Source organism: Notolepis coatsorum (genome assembly GCF_963971535.1).
Source record: "Notolepis coatsorum genome assembly, chromosome: 7".
NCBI classification, from domain to species: domain Eukaryota; kingdom Metazoa; phylum Chordata; class Actinopteri; order Aulopiformes; family Paralepididae; genus Notolepis; species Notolepis coatsorum.
The window spans coordinates 120,599,273-120,618,684 of record NC_140171.1 but is presented as its reverse complement, the minus strand read 5'-3'; the positions used below and the strand labels follow the sequence as shown (position 1 = coordinate 120,618,684).

The 19,412-nt window shown below is 42.8% G+C and overlaps 1 protein-coding gene across 1 annotated transcript in view; it reads right to left on the bottom strand.

Moving 5' to 3' along the window:
• armh3 (armadillo like helical domain containing 3) overlaps positions 1–19,412 on the bottom strand; it is an 88,962-nt gene that overhangs the window by 51,900 nt on the left and 17,650 nt on the right. Inside the window, exons 11-16 of the mRNA XM_084317867.1 lie at positions 19,247–19,307; positions 18,515–18,561; positions 17,238–17,313; positions 15,180–15,276; positions 1,113–1,214; positions 24–82 (exon numbers count right to left, since the gene is read on the bottom strand). Coding sequence (XP_084173993.1) covers positions 24–82; positions 1,113–1,214; positions 15,180–15,276; positions 17,238–17,313; positions 18,515–18,561; positions 19,247–19,307 — 442 coding nt within the window. The remainder of the gene's footprint in view (positions 1–23; positions 83–1,112; positions 1,215–15,179; positions 15,277–17,237; positions 17,314–18,514; positions 18,562–19,246; positions 19,308–19,412) is intronic.

The window sequence follows — 19,412 nt, the reverse complement described above, 5'->3', positions numbered from 1 at the left end:
GGATGCAGCAGCAGCTCCCTTACCTCTGCTATGCAGGTGAGGATGATGAGACACAGCCTGGCGCTGTTGAGTCTGTGTTCGTCTGGAGACAAACAGGACAGATGGACAATAGAAAAAAAATTAAATAAAGCTGGTTTATAGGGTTGAGCGACATGGACAGAATATCATAGGATGAGTATTTTAGTTGAGATCACACTTTAAATACAATGCAATATAATTTTTAAAGGTCCCCTATCTTATAAATGGCCTTTTCCAGTGGTTTGCATTGTTTTCTAGCAATGTGGGATTGTACCAACACAGACTAGGTGTGAAATTCTCATTCAGGCACATTCCTCCAGTTCAGCCGAGACAAGATCCTCCCCCGATAAACCAAGCCATTCTGAATTTATGTCAATCTGTGACGTGTAAGAATAGTGATCTGCGTAACCTCAGCTCCTTCTGTGGTTGTAGCCACCACCCACAATCAACAATTCGAGGAAGTTAGTGTAACATTGAAGTTATGACCAAAACGGAGCGAGTGGAAATAATGCGGAAGCGGCTTCCCTGTCAGACACTTGCACTTCCCCAAAAGAGAGAAAAAGAGAGAGAGACAGATAGAGAGAGAGAGAGACGGATAGAGAGAGAGACAGATAGAGAGAGAGAGATAGAGAGAGAGAGACAGATAGAGAGAGAGAGAGAGAGAGAGAGAGAGAGAGAGAGAGAGAGAGAGACGGATAGAGAGAGGCTCATACATCTCTCTCTCTCTCAGAGGAGGAGCGTGATGGAAGAGTGGGGAGTGAGAGGAAGACGGAGAGATGAAGGAGACAGTGATGGAGGAGACAGAGTGATGAGGTTAGAGAGTGATGGAGGAGACAGAGTGATGGAGGAGACAGAGAGATGGAGGAGACAGAGAGATGGAGGAGACAGAGAGATGGAGGAAACAGAGAGATGTGGTTAGAGAGTGATGGAGGAGACAGAGAGATGGAGGAGACAGAGAGATGAGGTTAGAGAGAGATGGAGGAGACAGAGTGATGCAGGAGACAGAGTGATGGAGGAGACAGAGTGATGGAGGAGACAGAGTGGAGGAGGAGACAGAGAGATGGAGGAGACAGAGTGATGGAGGAGAGGTTTACCTTTAGTGTCCTGCATGACAATGGAGGCGTACTTGAGGAAGGTAATGAGGAGGTTGCTGGTCTGCAGGTTAGGATCCAGCGGTAACTCTGGGTTGTTCATCACTGCAGAAGGTCAACAGATTAGGGGTCAATTAAAATCCACTGAACTTGAGGAGCCGGGAAAAAACAAGCATCTCACGTTTTTTCTGTTGTATGTCCATTAAAAAGAAAGCTGCGACAGCACTCAATCTGAACGGAACAAATCAAGGAATCAATCGGAAATGACCGCAGCATCGATCCTTCGAAATGTTTCATTGGTGTCAAGTTAAAATGTTCCAAAGCATCTAGTCTGATGAAATACAAAAGGAGCGGAAGAATAATTTCATTCAGAAGCAAGATGGCGCGGTGCTGTTCGGCTGCCTCTCTGTGGGCTCCGTCGAGATTGTGCTTATTTTTTAGATTGTGCTTTGTATAGTTTTACTAGTTTTTTAAAGATACATTTTAGTTTATCGCTTTTCCTGGTCAGACATGACCGACAGATACAGTGAGGGTGAAACGGGAGAGAGAGCAGGGGAAGACATTCGGCAAATAACGGCGGGTCCGGGAATCGAACTCGGGTCGGCCGATCCGCGACGCAGCACGGTACATGGTGTGCTACTGGAGCGCCCCTTTTACTAGTTTTTTACTTTAGTTTTGTATATTTTGTAGTGTTTGGTGGTCTTTATTCTTTTACTTTTTTTTTACTGTATGAAGCACAATTTCAGGAAGGTCATACAGAACCAATCATTTCACTGTAATGTACGTGTACTTTATATGTGACAAATAAAACAAAACTTGAACTTGAACAGAAGCACTAGGATTCTTCAGAAATGCTCTAAAAAAAGACCCTGTTAACACTATGGGTGCCATGGGTTAAATTCATTATATACCATAGGTTGCCGGCTCTATTTGTCTATGGAGAAGTACCCCTTCTTTGCATGGCTATAACTTTTTAAATTCTATTGCTACATTGCCATTATTAGGGCCCATTCAAAGTCCTATATGTATTGTTCATTGTGTAGCAACGTTAAACTTTTTCATTCACATATTCATAGTAAAGTATGGTCTAATGTATAAGTATGTTTTCATCTCTTTCTGCAGCTTTCTCCAGAACGTGATCTATAGCCCCAAATGCATTATATTGATGATGAAATACAGTTTGATGGCAATCGGGGCGATATAAAAAATTTCAATTGGACGTACTTCTAGAATGATCTACGTATGATCTGATGATGACCGGATGGGCGGGGGATCGCTTATAATTCCGTGGGCAGCGTTATATCATTCATCTAGTGTGGGTCATATGTTCATCATAACAGTTTATATGGAATACGTTAGAAAATAACGCTGGATCTTACCGGATCTTCCTCGCGCCGTTGGACGATCAGCGTGGTGTAGACCGTTTTCGATTATGGGATGTTTATCCTGATGAACCATTTCCAGCTTGTATAATACTATATACGTCCAAATCATGTTGTTTATCGAGTTATTGGCAATGGATCGCTATTATATTGTGACGAGCCAGAGTCCCGGGACATGTACCGAGTGCCCGGAAGTAATATGGCCGACCAGCACAACCTCCACAGCACTTCCTGTTTGGTGATTGCGCCGATCGGCCACCAGATGGCGCTCCTGAACCGCCAGAGAGCTCAGTGGGTCCTCCTGGTGGATCTCAGGCCAGCGGAGGGGAAATATGAATCCGTTCACAGATTTTTGAAATATTGATATTAAAGACGCTGTACAGCGTCCTTCGGCAACTTGAGCATGGCCGGGAATGACGCTGTAAAGCGTTTCCCGGCAGTCAAAGTGTTAATGTGCTGCTTTAGTCAATGTCAGTGTACATTAATTGTCAATTTAGGTTTATGGTTTATTATTTTATGTAATTATTTTTTTTTTTATGAAAATGTATTGTTTAGATGCACTGATTAATTACTAAACTACTGTCTGGATGACTGGATTACTTAAATAATCATTAGTAGCAGCTCTACCACAGAGAGATGTCTCAGTACAGCATTCTCAAACTGAGCTTTGTTTGTGGTATATTGTCTTGGGGAAGCATGAACACACAGAGACTGAACATTATTCATCATTATACTGCAGGGGAGAGACAGTGAGTCTCCCTTCAGACAACACACACACAGCCTGTTCCTCTCTTCACTTTGGAGTGTCCTCAGTAAAAGGTTACCAGTATCCAATTTTACAGACATTGACAGACAGACAGACATCTCTCTGTGGTAGAGCTGCTACTAATGATTATTTAAGTAATCCAGTCATCCAGACAGTAGTTTAGTAATTAATCAGTGCATCTAAACAATACATTTTCATCACAAAAAAAAACTCTAAGGCTGTCTCTGTCCCTGTAGGTTTCAGTGACCACAATATAATAGCTGTCACTAGAAAGACAAAGGTTCCAAAACGTAAAGCTAAAATAATTTTAACACGGTCCTATAAAAATGTTAATGAAGATTCATTTATTGATGAAATATCCAGTATTGATTGGAATATGGTGTGTAGTGAGGATGACCCTGAAGCTGCCCTGGATTTATTTATGTCAAGATATATGAGTGTTGTAAACAAGTATGCTCCTTTAAAAAAATTCATGGTCAAAAATAGATCTGCCCCATGGCTTGACAGCAGTCTCAGGACCCTAATGAAAGAGAGAGACATGGCCAAAAAAGCCTCAGTTAGTTCTGGTTCAATTGATGACAGGCATAAATACTAGGGATGCTCGATATTGGCTTTTTTACCGATACCGATATACCGATATTGTCCAACTCTTAATTTCCGATACCGATATCAACTGATATCAACCGATACCGATATATGCAGGGTTTCCCCCCCCCCAAAAAGTGGAATAATTTCAGGTAATTAACATTACATATCTCTTGTTGTGGAATTAATACAACATTATGCATACTTTTGACAATAAATAAAATCAGAATTTGTTCTTACTTGCTTGCCTGGGTAAATAAAGGTTATAGAAATGTAAAAAAAAAAAAAAAAACGATAGACATTTTCCGATATCACATTTTAATGCCGATATCGGCCGATAATATCGGTAGGCCGATAATATCGGACATCCCTAATAAATACTGTGCTTTACGCAATCAGGTGACGAAACTAAACAAGGTAAAACAAAGGTTATATAATGCGAGAAATGATAGCAAACAAATATGGAATGTTTTTATGAAATGATGGGTCGAAAGACAACTGTGTGCACACACACCCTTAGTGGAATCAAATGGATTTGTTCTCACAAAACCAGGTAAGATTGCAAATCATTTTAATGATTATTATGTGGGTAAAGTATCTACCTGTACACTAAGGCAGGCTATGAATATTTCAAACAACCTTAAAACAAATGACTGTATTAAGTATATTATAATGAAAGACAAAATTTGTGAATTTGAATTTCATCAGGCTGAAGTCAGTGAGGTGGAGCGTGTGACTTTTTTCCGTAGCCTATGTGTGCGAATACGCTCTCTGATTGGCTAGCCGCGTACAGCGAAGACCCTCTCTGATTGGTTTAGCGCCGAAGGGTCTGTTCCGCCTAACCCTAACCTTAACCCTAACCTTAACCTTAACCTTAACCCTAACCTTAACCTTAACCCTAACCCTAACTCTAAGCATAACCCACTTCGAAAGAGGGCCAAAGCATAACCACTTTGAAGCAGAGAATATATACAGTATAAGGCAGAAGAGTCCCTTCCCTATGCTACGGAAAAAAATCATGCAGGTTACTCCGCTCTCTTCCTGATAGTAAGTTAGCAGGCCTAGATAACCTGGATAGTAAAGTGCTGAGAATGACTGCTGGTATCATATCATCTACTATATGTATGTCATATTATGAATAGATGTTTGGATGTGTTTTTCCTTTACCTAAGGATACCAAAGCTGCTTTTAATGAGGGAAATTCTAGACCTATAAGTATTTTACCTGTCTTGAGCAAAATCATGGAAAAGTTGGTGCATTCACAAATTCAAGAGTATTTTGTTTCAAACAAGCTTGCAACAGATTCTCAACATGCCTATAGAGCTGGTCACTCTACTTCTACTGCTTTGATACAGATTACTGATGACTGGCTTAAAGCTATAGATAACTATGCTAGTGGGAGCTGTGCTGTTAGATTTTAGTGCTGCATTTGATGTGCTGGACCATTCTCTACTGGTTGAGAAACTTAAAATGTTATGGTTTTAACTCTTCTGCTTTAAAGTGGATACTACGATTTTTGTCCTCTAGATCACAGGTGTATCTAAATGGCAGCCTGTCCAGTAGCAGAGGTCTAGAGTGTGGCGTTCCGCAAGGAAGTTGCCTAGGACCTTTTCTCCTCTCTTTATTTATGACCTATCTTGGGCTACCAAATGTGCTACAACAGTTCTTTATGCAGATTACATTGTATTACGCTGCACCATCATGCAATGTACTTAATGAAGTTTTGAGCAGAGAACTTAAAGTTGTGCATGACTAGGTGGTAGTATGTAATAGACTTGTCCTTAATATCTCCAAGACTAAATGTATTGTGCTGGGAACAAGGCACAGGTTATCTACAAATCCAGAGCTTCATTTAAACTTGTGTAATTCGGCAGTTCAACAAGTTGAAAGTACTAAACTCCTTGGAGTGATGCTGGATTGCACTCTGTCTTGGTCTCAGCATATTAATTATATTGTTTTGAAAATGGGAAGAGCAATTGGTATTTCCAGGAAATGTACTTCTTTTGTTGCCCGTCCCCTTTTATGTCAGTAGGTTTAGTTAAGTTTAGTTTTATGTCATCTTGACTATTGCTCTGCGATGTGGTCATCTGCTGCCAGTGGTGACCTCAGGAAGCTCCAGGTGGTCCAGAACAGGTCTAATAACACTAAGGTCTAATGTGAGCAGTATGCATGCCCGCCTCTCTTGGCTTAACGTTGAAAATAGATTGTCTTTTATATACTTGTGCTGTTCAAGTTGGTCATGAGCAGTAAAACTCCTGTTTTTAATATTATACATAAACAGATTGTTTTTAGTAATACTGTGCATGAGCATTACACTAGAGGTTCCAGTAGTGGGCAGCTTGATTTGCCAGGTCCAAAAAACAACGCTTTAAGGAGATATTTTATTTTTAGAGCATTAACTCTTTGGAATAACCTGCCTCAAAACCTCTGCTGCATTTACAGTAGATTCACTTTTAAAAATAATCTTAAATTGTATTTAACACTGTAAAGTATTTTGTATTGTTTTTGTTGTTTTCTGTTTCTGTGCTTGCATGTAATTTTAGCCATCTTAATTGTTAGTGAGTACTGACTTTTAATAATTTTGTTTTGCAATAATAATTGTTTTTTGTATGTTTTTTGTGTGTGGACCCCAGGAAGACTAGCTGGTTGCTATGGCACCAGCTAATGGGGATCCGTAATAAAATCAAATCAAGTCAAATCGGGGGGGCAGGTGGCGCACGGAGATTACGTTCGTCACCAACACCGGGAGACACTGGATTCGCCTGTTCGAATCCAGCTCCCGGCGTTGCTATCAGCTTGGCTGGCCTCTCACACTGATACAATTGGCTGTATCAGGGGGTGGGAAAGCTGAAGGGTGGGTCCTGGGCGTTGTGGACAGCGACCCCTACAGTTCGGTCGGGGCGCCTGCTCAGCAAGGGTTGGAACTAAGGAGAGATAGTGTGGCCTCCCACACGCTACACTCTCCCTGTTGAGAACCTGCGCGGCCAGGTTGGCCTGCCCCAGGCTGCACATGCGTCGGAGGAAAGCATGTGACAGTCTCCGGTCTCCCGGACCAACAGTAGGGGAAAGTACGCAACAACCAGGAAGGGTGGGATGGGAGAAAAATCGGGGAAAAAAGGAAAAAAAAAATAGAAAAAAGAAGAAAAAAAATCAAGTCAAATCAAAATCAAATCAAATCAAAATCAAATCAAATCCCAATACCAATTGTTTGACACATGCCTATCCTCAGATAATGAAGTGGTATTATGAGTGTTACAACACTCCTTGCAAGAAACCCTGCGACAGTGTATGTGCATGCAATTCACACACACACACACACACACACTTTTTGCTAATTGCCATGAACAGTTAACCAGCTGTCCTTTAGAATAGAATAGAAATACTTGTATTATCCAAAGGGAAATTTGACACTGCAAATCGCTCAACATTAAACATTTAGACAGAACAGGTCACGAATAAGAATAACAAAACAATCAAATTGCCTAAGATAAGAGTAGAATAGGGCGGCTAAGTGGCGCAGTGGGCAAGGCGCTCGCCACTAACGCAGGAGATGCTGGGTTCGAGCCCAGCTCTCACCGTTGCTACCGGCTTGGCTGGTCGTTCATACTAATACAATTGGCAGTATTAGAGGGTGGGAAAGCCGTTGGGTGGGGATTGGACGTTGTGGACAGCGACTCCTACAGGTCGGTTGGTGCGCCTGTACAGCAGAATCAGGAAGTATCGGGGGCAGCGTGAGCCTCCCATGCGCTACTCCTCGCCACTGAGAGATCGTGCTGTTCAGGTGAAAAGATGCGACAGCTGCCTCCTCGTGTACCGGAGGGGACACGTGATGCAAGGCTTGGTCCTCACTGCAGCCGACCAGTGGGAGACATAGTCTAGCAACGTTCGAGACAGGGGAGGGGAGAATTGAAGGGAGAATTGGCGAGGCGAAATTGGGATGGGAGAAAAATAGAAAATAAGGAGAAAAAGTGGATAAAAAAAGATAAGAGTAGAATAAAATAGAATAAAAATGGAATAAAATATACAGTAAATAATACAGTAAAAGTATACTGAGGTCTACAGTAGGTGTAATATTGCACACTGCTGTTTCAAGAGTAAGAGTCCAGGAAGATGGTAACTGTCACTCTGTGCTCAGTGATGCAGTGAGGCACAGTAATGCATTGTATAGTCTGATGGCTGTTGGAATGAAGGACTTCCTGTGCCGTTCAGTGCTGCATTTAGGTAGTGTAAGCACTGAACATGCTCCTCCTGTCAGCCAAGTCTGTGTGTAGTGGGTGGGAGGGGTTTTCCCTGATGGCCTGGAGCTTAGCAAGGCTCGTCCTCTCCGCCACCCTCGCTAGGGAGTCCAGCTCCACCCCAACCACGCTACTGGCCTTCCTGACCAGCTTATCTAGCCTGTTTGTGTTCCCTGCTCTCAGTCCGCTGCCCCAGCAGGTCACAGCGTACAAGAAGGCACCCGCCACCACCGACTCATAGAACATCCTCAACATCCTTGTACAGACATTGAAGGATCTCAGCCTTCTGAGGAAGTAGAGTCGGCTCTGGCCCTTCTTGTACAGTGCCTCTGCGTGTTTTGACATGCTCAGTTTGTTGTCGATGTGCACACCGAGGTATTTGTACTCCTCCACCATGTCCACATCGACTCCCCTGATGGAAACGGGGGTCACAGCACTCCTCCTCCTCCCCAGCTCCACCACCAGTTCCCTGGTCTTCGCCACATTTAGCTGCAGGTGGTTTTTACCGCACCATGTGACGAAGTCCACTACCAGTTCCCGGTATTCCCTCTCGTCACCGTCCTTTATACATCCCACTATCGCAGAGTCATCAGAAAACTTCTGAAGGTGGCAGGACTCTGACCGATAGTGGAAGTCGTTGGTGTAGACGGTGAAGAGGAAGGGAGAGAGGACTGTCCCCTGCGGGGCCCCGGTGTTGCTGACCAATCTGTCTGACACACAGCTCCGTAGGCGCACGTACTGTGGTCTGCCCGTCAGATAGTCCACAACCCAGGACACCAGGGGGGCCTCTACCTGCATCACCTCCAACTTCTCAGACTAGCCGGGGCCGCTGTATCAAACCTATTGTAAAACAGGTTTAGCTCATTAGCCCTTTGGGTCATAACCAACCTTTCCACAAAAATCTTGTGCAAGTCTGTGAATCTAGTTGGAAGTTATACACTTTTTGCGATAATCGACTCCTATTGTCAGTCAGGCCCCCTTTTAGCCAATTGGCATGAACACACAAACGCACACAATTGACCTCCATGCAAGGGTGAAATTCTAGGGTGCAAACCGCCGGTAAGAGGGTGGGGAATTTTGTGGACCGACCGACAAACTGACCGACCGACAGAGTGACCTATAGAGCTGCTGACCGCAACTTAATAAAGTCAAATTAAAAGGAGACATTAACTGAAATCTATTTGTCATTGTTATTCTTTTGTTCTCTTGGCAAGTACATTAAGCTACCCTCTACCTCTATAAAAGGTCACAAAAATGACAATTCTACAATTGGCCCAAATATCAGCTGTAAAAATAAAACCAGACTGATACCAACTGTGCTTTTTAAAGGTTGGTACATCCATTGGTGCATCATGAGTTTGTATAATTATAGGCAAAAGATGTTTAATGCTGAAAATGCATAGAATTCCATCCAAACAAACTTGAGTCAAAGCCAAGGTAAACTGGCATCACGCACTGTTATTCTCAACAATACAAGTGAGAAAATGATGCTTTTAATTTTCATTTAGTTACAGAATGAATGTCTTTTCAACTATGAAATCTTGGAAGTGTGCGTTCCGTCTCACTCATGAAAACATATATTTCCCCTTTGAACCACTCTCGCACCCCCCAGGGAGGCGCATCCAGCGCTTTGAAAACCTCAGCGAACAACAACATGCATTGCACCAAAAAAAGTATAAAGTAACATGCATCAAATGTTTTCTTTTTATTCTGTACTTTGCAGATTCCTTTTCCCTCAACAAAAGAAAATGTAGTCTCTTATTGCTCCTATACACTTTGATGATTCTCTTTATACAACATGTGTATTTACTGTATGCGTGTATTGGTACGATTGTTGGTATGTTGTCGTAGGAGGACGACAAGGGAAAAAGGCTGTTTATATGGAGAGTCGAAGTGCGGACGGTTCAACCCCCACGGCGAGGGGAGGAGGTGGTGTTTATTCGAGCGAACACTCTGCATCACTAGAAGTCCATTAATTCACCTTTAACATTACTAAAAGTCTTTGTCCCGCTACTTTCCCATGCCTTGCTAAAGACAAGCAGGCCGGTCCATGTAAAATAATAAATAAATCTGTGCTCTCTGAAAGTCTACAGCTCGTCTCATGGATAAAAGATGACGTCGCTATACCTCCCTCCTTCTCCTGCCTCAATCCCTGCTCACATCAGTAGAACGGAACACATGACATTAATCCGGTGAAACACAGAACTGTGATCGTTTCAAAAACACGTTTCAGATTCGGTAAAATAGATATAGAATGTACCTTACCTTAGCCAGAAGGTATTCCAAGAAGAATAATTCCAAGTGATCGCATCGCCATCGCGATTACCAGTGTCTATACACGTTTCGATGGTCAAATACGCTTAGGCGACGGAATTTCTAGGCGATCAATGTGAATCTATGTCCCAGTAGGAGGAGTGGCCACTGGCCAAGCAGAAATTAAAGTTAGAGTGTGAGCCATCGCAGTTCAGACACGGACGATACCGCCACCTGGTGAGAGTCAATCGGCATTGCAGTTCTAATGTGTGAGGATGGTCGAAAATTATGCAGATCGCTCTGGGCAAATCTGTAGAGCGGGGATCAAAGTAAAAAGATCAAACAATCCAAAAAAACGACTTTTTACGTTTTTGGCACTCAACCGTTAGCACCTAATAACGACTTTTTAAAATGTTGGCACAGAATGTGTTAAAGGACAACTTAAGGGCGCCCCAGTGGCGAACCACATAGCGCGCTCAGCCGCGACACGGCCGACCCGGGTTCGACTCCCGAACCCGTCGTTATTTGCCGAATGTCTTCCCCCCACTCTGTCTCCCATTCCTCCTCTGTCTCTCTCTACTGGACTGCCCAGTAGAATAAATAAAGCGATAAAACGCCAAAAAATATATAAAAAAAAAAATGACAACTTAAGTGCATTTAGCCCCAAACAGTGTTCATCTCCATTATGTTACAAATAATCTGATGCTGAGACTTCCGGTTCCGATCAGCAACACATGGCTGGCTGATTTTGCGGAGCTCAGCAACCATGCCACATTAACCTTGATTACGTTTAAAAATTGTATACCATTTAATTTAGTTGACGTTAGAATCATGTCTAAACAGACGCAGACCAGGATGGGAACCCTGAACGCCGTGGATAAGGAACTCATTAGGTCGATATTCCGTGAGGAAATAGACACTATCGTGGCTAAGCTAACCGGCAGAGTGGATGCGCTGCAGGAGACGGTAGCCAGCATAGACACACGGTTAGCCATGGCGGAGGAAGGTCTATCCGCAGTCGTGGAGGTGGCTGATACCAACGCCACGGAGATATCGTACTTGAAGGACAAACTACGAGCTTGTGAGATGAAATCGGCAGATCTGGAGGACCGTGGCAGGAGATGCAATGTTAGAATATACGGGCTACCCGATGAAGTGGAGGAGGACGAGCCGATTAAGTTCCTCGAGGAAATTATACCGAAATGGTTCCCGAAGCTAGCCCGCCCCGAGATTGAGAGAGCTCACAGGATCTTCAGACCCGCTACCCTGATGAGGAGCGAGCGTACAAACCCTCGCACATTCATCTTCTGCTGCCTGAGGTTCCAGACAAGACAGCATATTTTGAAAGAGGCCAGGCTGAATCCTCCGGTGGTGAATGGCCGTACCCCGAGATTCGCCGCTGACTTCAGTGACTACACAGCGAGGCGCCACATAGCTTTTGCCGGGGCCATGGATCTAGCACGGGAGAGGGCGGTGGAGGTATACCTACTGTTCCCGGCAATGCTGAAAGTAAAGACGGGACGGGGAGAGGTGTCGTGCAACCGTCTATTCAAGTCACCATCCGAGGCGGAGGACTTCATTCGGAAAAGCAAAACAGTCATTCCGGCTGAGAGGAACAGACCGGGCCCGGTGGAGCAGACTCCGAGCGACGGGGAGTGAGAGGCCGGAGCAGGTACCTGAGGCTGGCTTCACGCGTGGCCTGCTAGCATGCTAGCTATCCAAGCTAGCGGCCCTGAAGAGTGGAGCGGGCTCCACATGTGGGCTGCTAGCATACTAGCTAACCAAGCTAACGGCTCTGGTGCACGAGAGCTGTTAGCACACCGGCTAGCTATCCAAGCTAGCACTGTTGTAAGCACGGCCGACCGCAGTTTTCTCAGTCCTCAGAACGGTAATACTTGACTTCTCTATACGGTATTGTCTCAGTCACGAGCATGATTACTGACTATTTGAAAGGTAATTCAGACGTCCTTTACTCTTATTGGTTTTTTCTTTATTCTTTATCTCTTGCCTTTTTTATCATCCGACACTCGAACTATGCATTGAACTGCGCGGAGATTGTTACGTATATTTGTTATCTTTATCCGGCTCTGACCGGGCGAAATGAATATCACAATTTTCACTCAAACAGACTGTATGTGCTTATGAACCGTTCAACCAAGGGGGGTGACCCCCTTGCAACGAACTGTCTGCGGGTGGCAGATCAAGACTCTCCTAACGCTGCGGATACTGCGTGCTTTTAACTGTCTTTCTTATCACAGCAGTACACTGCATTACCTCAACGATGGCAGCACGGTAATGCTCAGGGTTTATTACCACAGTGGTATTATTTCGACATGTGTTATGAGTACTTCACTTTACTCAGGTTCAGGTCGGACGAACTGTGTTTCATGTGCTTTTATCGTCTGCATAATGTTCTATGCACTGAGCTCTATATAGATTTATTCTCTCTGTTGAACGATGGGGGGTTCCCCTATTTCTAAATCGTTACATTATACAATTTTGGTTAGAATGGTTAAGTTACGTAATGTGGTTGTGGTTGCTGTGACCCGGTCGCAGTGCCAAATGGTGTTTGATCGACATCGGACAAGATATTTGATGGGGGGGAGGGGGGAGGGGAGGGGGGGATACGGGGATTTTTGTTTTTCATTTATTTTGGCTCGCTCTATTATGCGTTTGCTCTCGCCCAACAGGACCTTAGCGTGGGGATGTGTATATGTTGTGGTGCTCTACTTCAAGGGAATCACGTTCAGTCATACTGCAACCTGGTTGGACTATGGCTAATTTAAACATCTTGATCTGGAATACAGATCCCTGAGTTGGATAAAGATTTTGATTGGGATGCAGTCTGGGAAAATATTAGGCTATCATCACGCAACCCAGATCACCAACAGATTCAGTCTCAGACCTGACTCTCGATGTACCTTGTGTCCAAACGGTGCCATTGGAACATATATGCATATGTACTGGGAGTGCCCTCCTGTTGAGATCTTCTGGGAAAATGTTACCTCTCAGCTATCAGAGATTTTCTCTTTGACCATACCGACCTTGCCTTCTGTATTATTGTTAAATGATGTTTCTCAATTGCCGACCTCTGTACATGTAAAGAGACTCATTTTGGCTGGCCTTACGGCTGCCAAAAAGTTTATTGCCTCACGCTGGATACAACCAGATAAGTTATGTTCGAAGGTATGGATTCTCACCTATCTTGATGTTATTTATTTGGAGATTTCCACTGCACGTGTCATAGGTGTTAATGAAGCCAATATCGCGGTCTGGTTGGCTGTGGTGGAAAAGCTAAAAGAACGCATATGACTTTGGAAATTGAGTACTGAATAAGGTATTATGTGAATGTCTCACGTTGGGGTCCTGGGGCGAGAGGGGGGGGGGGTGAGGCTGCGGTTACATTAGGGCCAAAACTATTTGTTTCAGTTTCGTTTTTCAGAACGCTACGTAATGGCAGGCAAGTTAGACGTCGTTTTGTCTCCTGACCACCGAGTGATGTATATACATATAGTACAATGCCAAAGCAGTAGGTGGCGATGTAGTTCAAACATGAAGGCCATTTTCAACCAATCAGAAAGGTTGAACGAGTCACTCCACATCCTGCTCAAAATCTCAGAAAGCCATCATCTTTAATACCTCGCATGAGCCATTTTAGCAACATAGCATTTATTTTTCAGCAAGAAACAAAGTGCAATAAACAAAAACGGTGTTCTGCCTCATTTGTTGATGATTTGTTGATTAAACAAAACTAACATCAACACAATTGACCACCAAGACCGGAGTTTAGTCTCACAAAAAGATCGCCGATTTTGTTAGCTTACGTGCTAACGTAATTGGGATATGCCATTATAACAGTATAGCATTGTGGCTATCGTACATTAACCTAGTAATGAATGGATGAAAACGTTATTTAACAGATTGCAGAATGGGTACAATACAATACGGCTCAATACAAACAATTGTTAAGGGGATGCAGACTGTTGTACTTTGGACTGGGTTCCTTATAACAATAACTTGACAACACATGATCTTAGTTTAGCCGCAGCTACAGGCAATCTGAGGAGGACGCAGCTGATATCCTGTATAGGTCCAGCCAGGGGAGAATTTGGCGTCGGTGTTTACTACTGCGCATGTGCGTTGGGCAAGAACGGCTCCGTATCGCGCAAATTACAATGGCACTGTTGTCGACGAGTTTCCAAAACGAAAACACCCTTTCAGCGTTGCCGCTAGGAAAACGCGTTTTCCTGCCAAAACGGCGTTTCCTTTTAAATTGGACATGCAAACGTAATCATTCGAAAATACAACGTTGCTGTTTTTCCCCAGTGTAACCATGGCCTTAATGAAATGCTGTAGGCTTTGTAGTTGAGCAGTCTGAATGAAACGCTGTAAGCTAATAGTTTAGCAGTCTGAATGAAATGCTGTAGGCTAGTAGTTTAGCAGTCTGAATGAAATGCTATAGTCTAGTACTTTAGCAGTCTGAATTAAATACTGTAGGCTTAGTAGTTTAGCAGTCTGAATGAAATGCTGTAAGCTAGTAGTTTAGCAGTCTGAATGAAACGCTGTAGGCTAGTACTTTAGCAGTCTGAATTAAATGCTGTAAGCTAGTAGTTTAGCAGTCTGAATTAAATGCTATAGGCTAGTTAGTAGTTTAGCAGTCTGAATGAAACGCTGTAAGCTAGTAGTTTAGCAGTCTGAATGCAGAATATACTGTATTTTATTAGCCTACACCTAAATGTTGGGTCCTAACTAAATGTATTCTGAAAATGTAGGTCCCTGAAGAAATAAAAGAAAACCACTGCACTAAACTGACACAACCAGAACATTATCAACCAATCACAGGACTCACTGTCCATGGAGGGTGGGGTTGTGCCCAGCGGCGTGGTGGGTGTGGTCGGAGTGGGGGTGGTGAGCGAGGCCGTCGTTATATCCATCTCCGGGTGGCTCTGTTGACGGGAGCAAAATTAGCGATTAGCTCACTTTCAAACAAAGTTATTTAGAACTCACTGTATGCCCAGGCTTTAGTTGTCCTTTTGCCTCCTTTGGCATTTTAAAAAGATTCAGTCGTGTTTGGTTTGCCAGCTGGCATACAGGGCAGGAGAGAGAGAGGAGGGTGGAGCAGAGGGAGAGTGTCAGCAGAGACTACAGCAGGGGGTCAGAACTACCACATCTCTTGATGTGCAGGCATCATCACATTTAGGGAGACATGAAGCACAGGAGGGAGACAAACATAATAAATGTATTATAGGGCTGGGCGATATAACGATAACGATAAATATCGCGATATATTTTAATAATCGATATCGAATATCGAAATAAAAAAAAATCGAAAAATCGTTTTTTTTTTTTTTTTTTCTTTTTACCTGCAACAGGGCAGTTTTAAAACCAGAGACAGTGGACAGACTTGTCTTTCTTGCCTGCAACTTAAAGTAATGGCTTTGCTTGTCCAAATGACAATACTGACCAAATTCAGATTTCTTTTTCTCTTGTCCATTTATTTTGTTTGCTTTCTAATTTAAAATACATTTTGAAACCGTCTGTACACAGTAGGCTATGTGTGCTAGCAGAACTAGACTCCAGTCACGAGTCACAGTGCACATGTTTGTCCACCAAAAAAGCGCCAAAAGATCGAAAATAAACTAGCAGAGCCAGAACTGTTCAACTCCTCTGGAGCCACAGCCAGCAGAGAAGCCGGTTTACTTTAGCTTTTAAACCAGCTGCAGCCTGAGAACTGGAGTGTGAGGGGATGTAACACTAAAGATGGCGGCAATGACAAAGAATTGCTGCAAAATAAATATACATCTGTTGTTAAAAAAAAAAGAAAAAAAATGTTTTTTTTATTTTTTTTTTTTATTTTTTTTATACTTATAACAATTCGATAATTAGCGATATCGAGAAATAAAATAAAATTATCATATCGTTATCGCGATATGATTTTTTTCCATATCGCCCAGCCCTAATGTATTATATACAGTAATGACAGTTATGTCAACATTTTGACTAAAATAGACTATGACAGGATTACAGACTTCCAGCTGAGAAAAGGGATTTTAATTTTGTATGAAGTATCCATTTAAAGATGCAGTCTGCAGATTTTGAAACAGAGCTACATGAGTAATAACTTCAACCCAGAGCGATAATAACATTGCCCCAGACAGAGCGAGTAACAACATTGCAGACGCAGAGACAAAAACGTTATCGCCATTTCAAGACTTGTGTTGTTATAGTACCAGTATCAACTGATTCTAACTTTAAAAGGAACATGTGAGTAACAAGTTTTTCTACAACTCAAGTTCAGACCTATGTTACTCTATTTCATTAGCACTAAAGGCGAATTTATAGTATTTTGGTTTGCAAAACAAGTATGCAGTCCTCAAGTAAAAGAAATTGCCACTTTTGGGGGCACCTGTTAAGAGGTTAAGCACTTCAAGGACCTTGTGCGAACCCTGACAAAAGAAGAGTCAAATGGAACAAGTGTCCAAAGACGAGGCTTTTTAGGGGGACGTCAAGATGTCGGCATACCTCAAAAACAAAGTCTACACAACAGGAAAAGATTTTGTCGTGTACATTTTTATTTTGGAGAGTGCTCCTAACATATACCAAATGATGACTAGTCCTACTGAGAATCTATTCGTAAAGTCTTTCGTTGCCAAGCAACCTTCCCATTCTTCTGAGCGTCAAAGCTTCGTTCCAAAAAGAATGACAGGGTTTGTGTTTCTTAGCTTGTTCCTTTTAAGCAGAACTGGTAAAAAGCTGCTATTTCTCTTTAGCGCTTTTATACAAAATGTTGGTGGACACTACTTCTAACCAGGCAACGCCTACTAAAATCCAATGTTTTTATCCGTTAAAAAGGTTATACACACATACAAATACACACCTGGTCAGAAACCAGAGAACAGAATCTTACCTGTGCTAAAACTGTGATGAAATTGCGGTTGAGGTGCACGGCTTCATACAGTGCCAACAGAATGGCCTCGTTGGTCCTGGTGGTAGAACAAAAAAGGTCAAAAGGTCAGGGGCCGGCTAAGATATTTTTCGTGCTTGCATTTTATCCAGAGCCAATGAAACACTTCAGCAGGTTTATAACGGGATGTGGGTTTTTTGGCAAGTTCACATCCCAGGGGCGCTTTCGGTTCCAAGTTTGGGGTGCAATAGACATGGAAACGATGTTTGCCCTTCATTTAATATTTTACAGCACAGAATACGTAGTGTAACTACTGTATGTATAAATAATTCAGCAGAAGGAATGAGGTGATGGATAGCTTGTTTACCGACACTATGTGGGCAGTATGTGAGGTTATAGTGTGTTATAGTGTGAGGTTATAGTGTGTTATAGTGTGAGGTTATAGTGTGTTATAGTGAGGTTATAGTGTGTTATAGTGTGAGGTTATAGTGTGTTATAGTGTGAGGTTATAGTGTGTTATAGTGTGAGGTTATAGTGTGTTATAGTGTGAGGTTATAGTGTGTTATAGTGTGAGGTTATAGTGTGTTATAGTGTGAGGTTATAGTGTGTTATAGTGTGAGGTTATAGTGTGTTATAGTGTGAGGTTATAGTGTGTTATAGTGTGAGGTTATAGTGTGTTATAGTGTGAGGTTATAGTCTGTTATAGTCAAACATTTGTTTTGATTGGAGCATGTAGGAATGAGAACGGTATCGCTCACAAGGCTCGGGACTAGGGATGTCACAGTATGACATTTTGATATTAAGATTATAGATTAGATTATAATTATCACGGTATTGCAATTATTATCCGGTAAAAGACAAATTAGGCCTAGTTTTAGGTTACAGGTTAATTAAAAAAATTAAGTTCTATAGCTGAACCTAGCTAAAAAAGGCAAAAAAAAAGATAGTAGAATATCATAGCTTCTGAAATGCTGTTAAATAACCATGTCATATTTAATCACAGTTAATAGTGTAATCGGTTAATATTGTGTGACATCACTATTTGACACAATGTGTTCCCAAGAAGCACCAGGCACTAACTATGCTGGCTGGCAGTAAGCAGCAGTTGAGGAAAGGTTTTAAACATACCAGGAGTTTGACACAGTGTGGATCAGAGTATGAACAATTCACAAACAATTAAATTCAGTTCACCCCTCCAAATGGTAGTGGACAACTGATCACAAATCAGCGATCTACCACTTAGGAACTCAAGAGTGGTTGTTCTCCAACCTTGTACTTACTGTACAGAAAGCTTCTCATCGGCATCCGCTATAAACATGTTGCCCACCTGTGGAGAGAAGAGGCATTGCACTATGAGCTCACAGCACGACAGTCAGTGGCTTTGTCGTGGTGGAGGTGGAGTCAGACGTCAGTCCTTGAATCTAGAGTCGAGCTTCACTCAGTAAGTGAAAACACACCGTGCCCCGACTGCTACAGATAATCAGTCCTAACGCATCTGTATAGGAGTTTGTGTCTCCAGGGGTAGTTCATCACGGGCGGTGAACCATGTTGAATCAGGCTCAGCAGTCAAGTCATGTCTGGGCGAAATCTAATTTAGCTTGCAAACTTTTCACATAAGACTCGGAACATATCCATTGCATGTGAGAGGGAATGTTGCTAACACACTTCTCTTTCTCTCTCTCTCATTCTAACACACACACACTCTCCTCCTCCCTCTGTCTCTCTTACTACCCCACACACTAGGGCTGGGCAATTAATCGAATTTCAATTTAATTTCAATCATGAAAACAAGATAATCGAGATAAAACAAGTATTGTGCCGCATGCCGTGTTGCTTGCATTTTGGCTTGTGTCGTAAACGCACCGCACCCTTCCTTCAAAACGGCTGTTTCAGCTCGTGTTGAGAGGGAGGAGGGAGCCACGGCCGGTTTCTCTAGTTATTTTGTAGGTAACTAGTAGAAGATGACAGAAAGGCAGCCTTTGGTCGAGAAGAAAGGCAAAACCAATTCTTACCATACTAGTGAAGGTTGAGAAGAATCCACCCTGGTTCTCCTCCTCTTTGTCTTTATACTGCCTATAGAACAACAACAAACTAATATGAGAAGACAGTTGGAGGAGCAGTAGTCTAAATACTGCCTATAGAACAACAACAAACTATTATCAGAAGACAGTTGGAGGA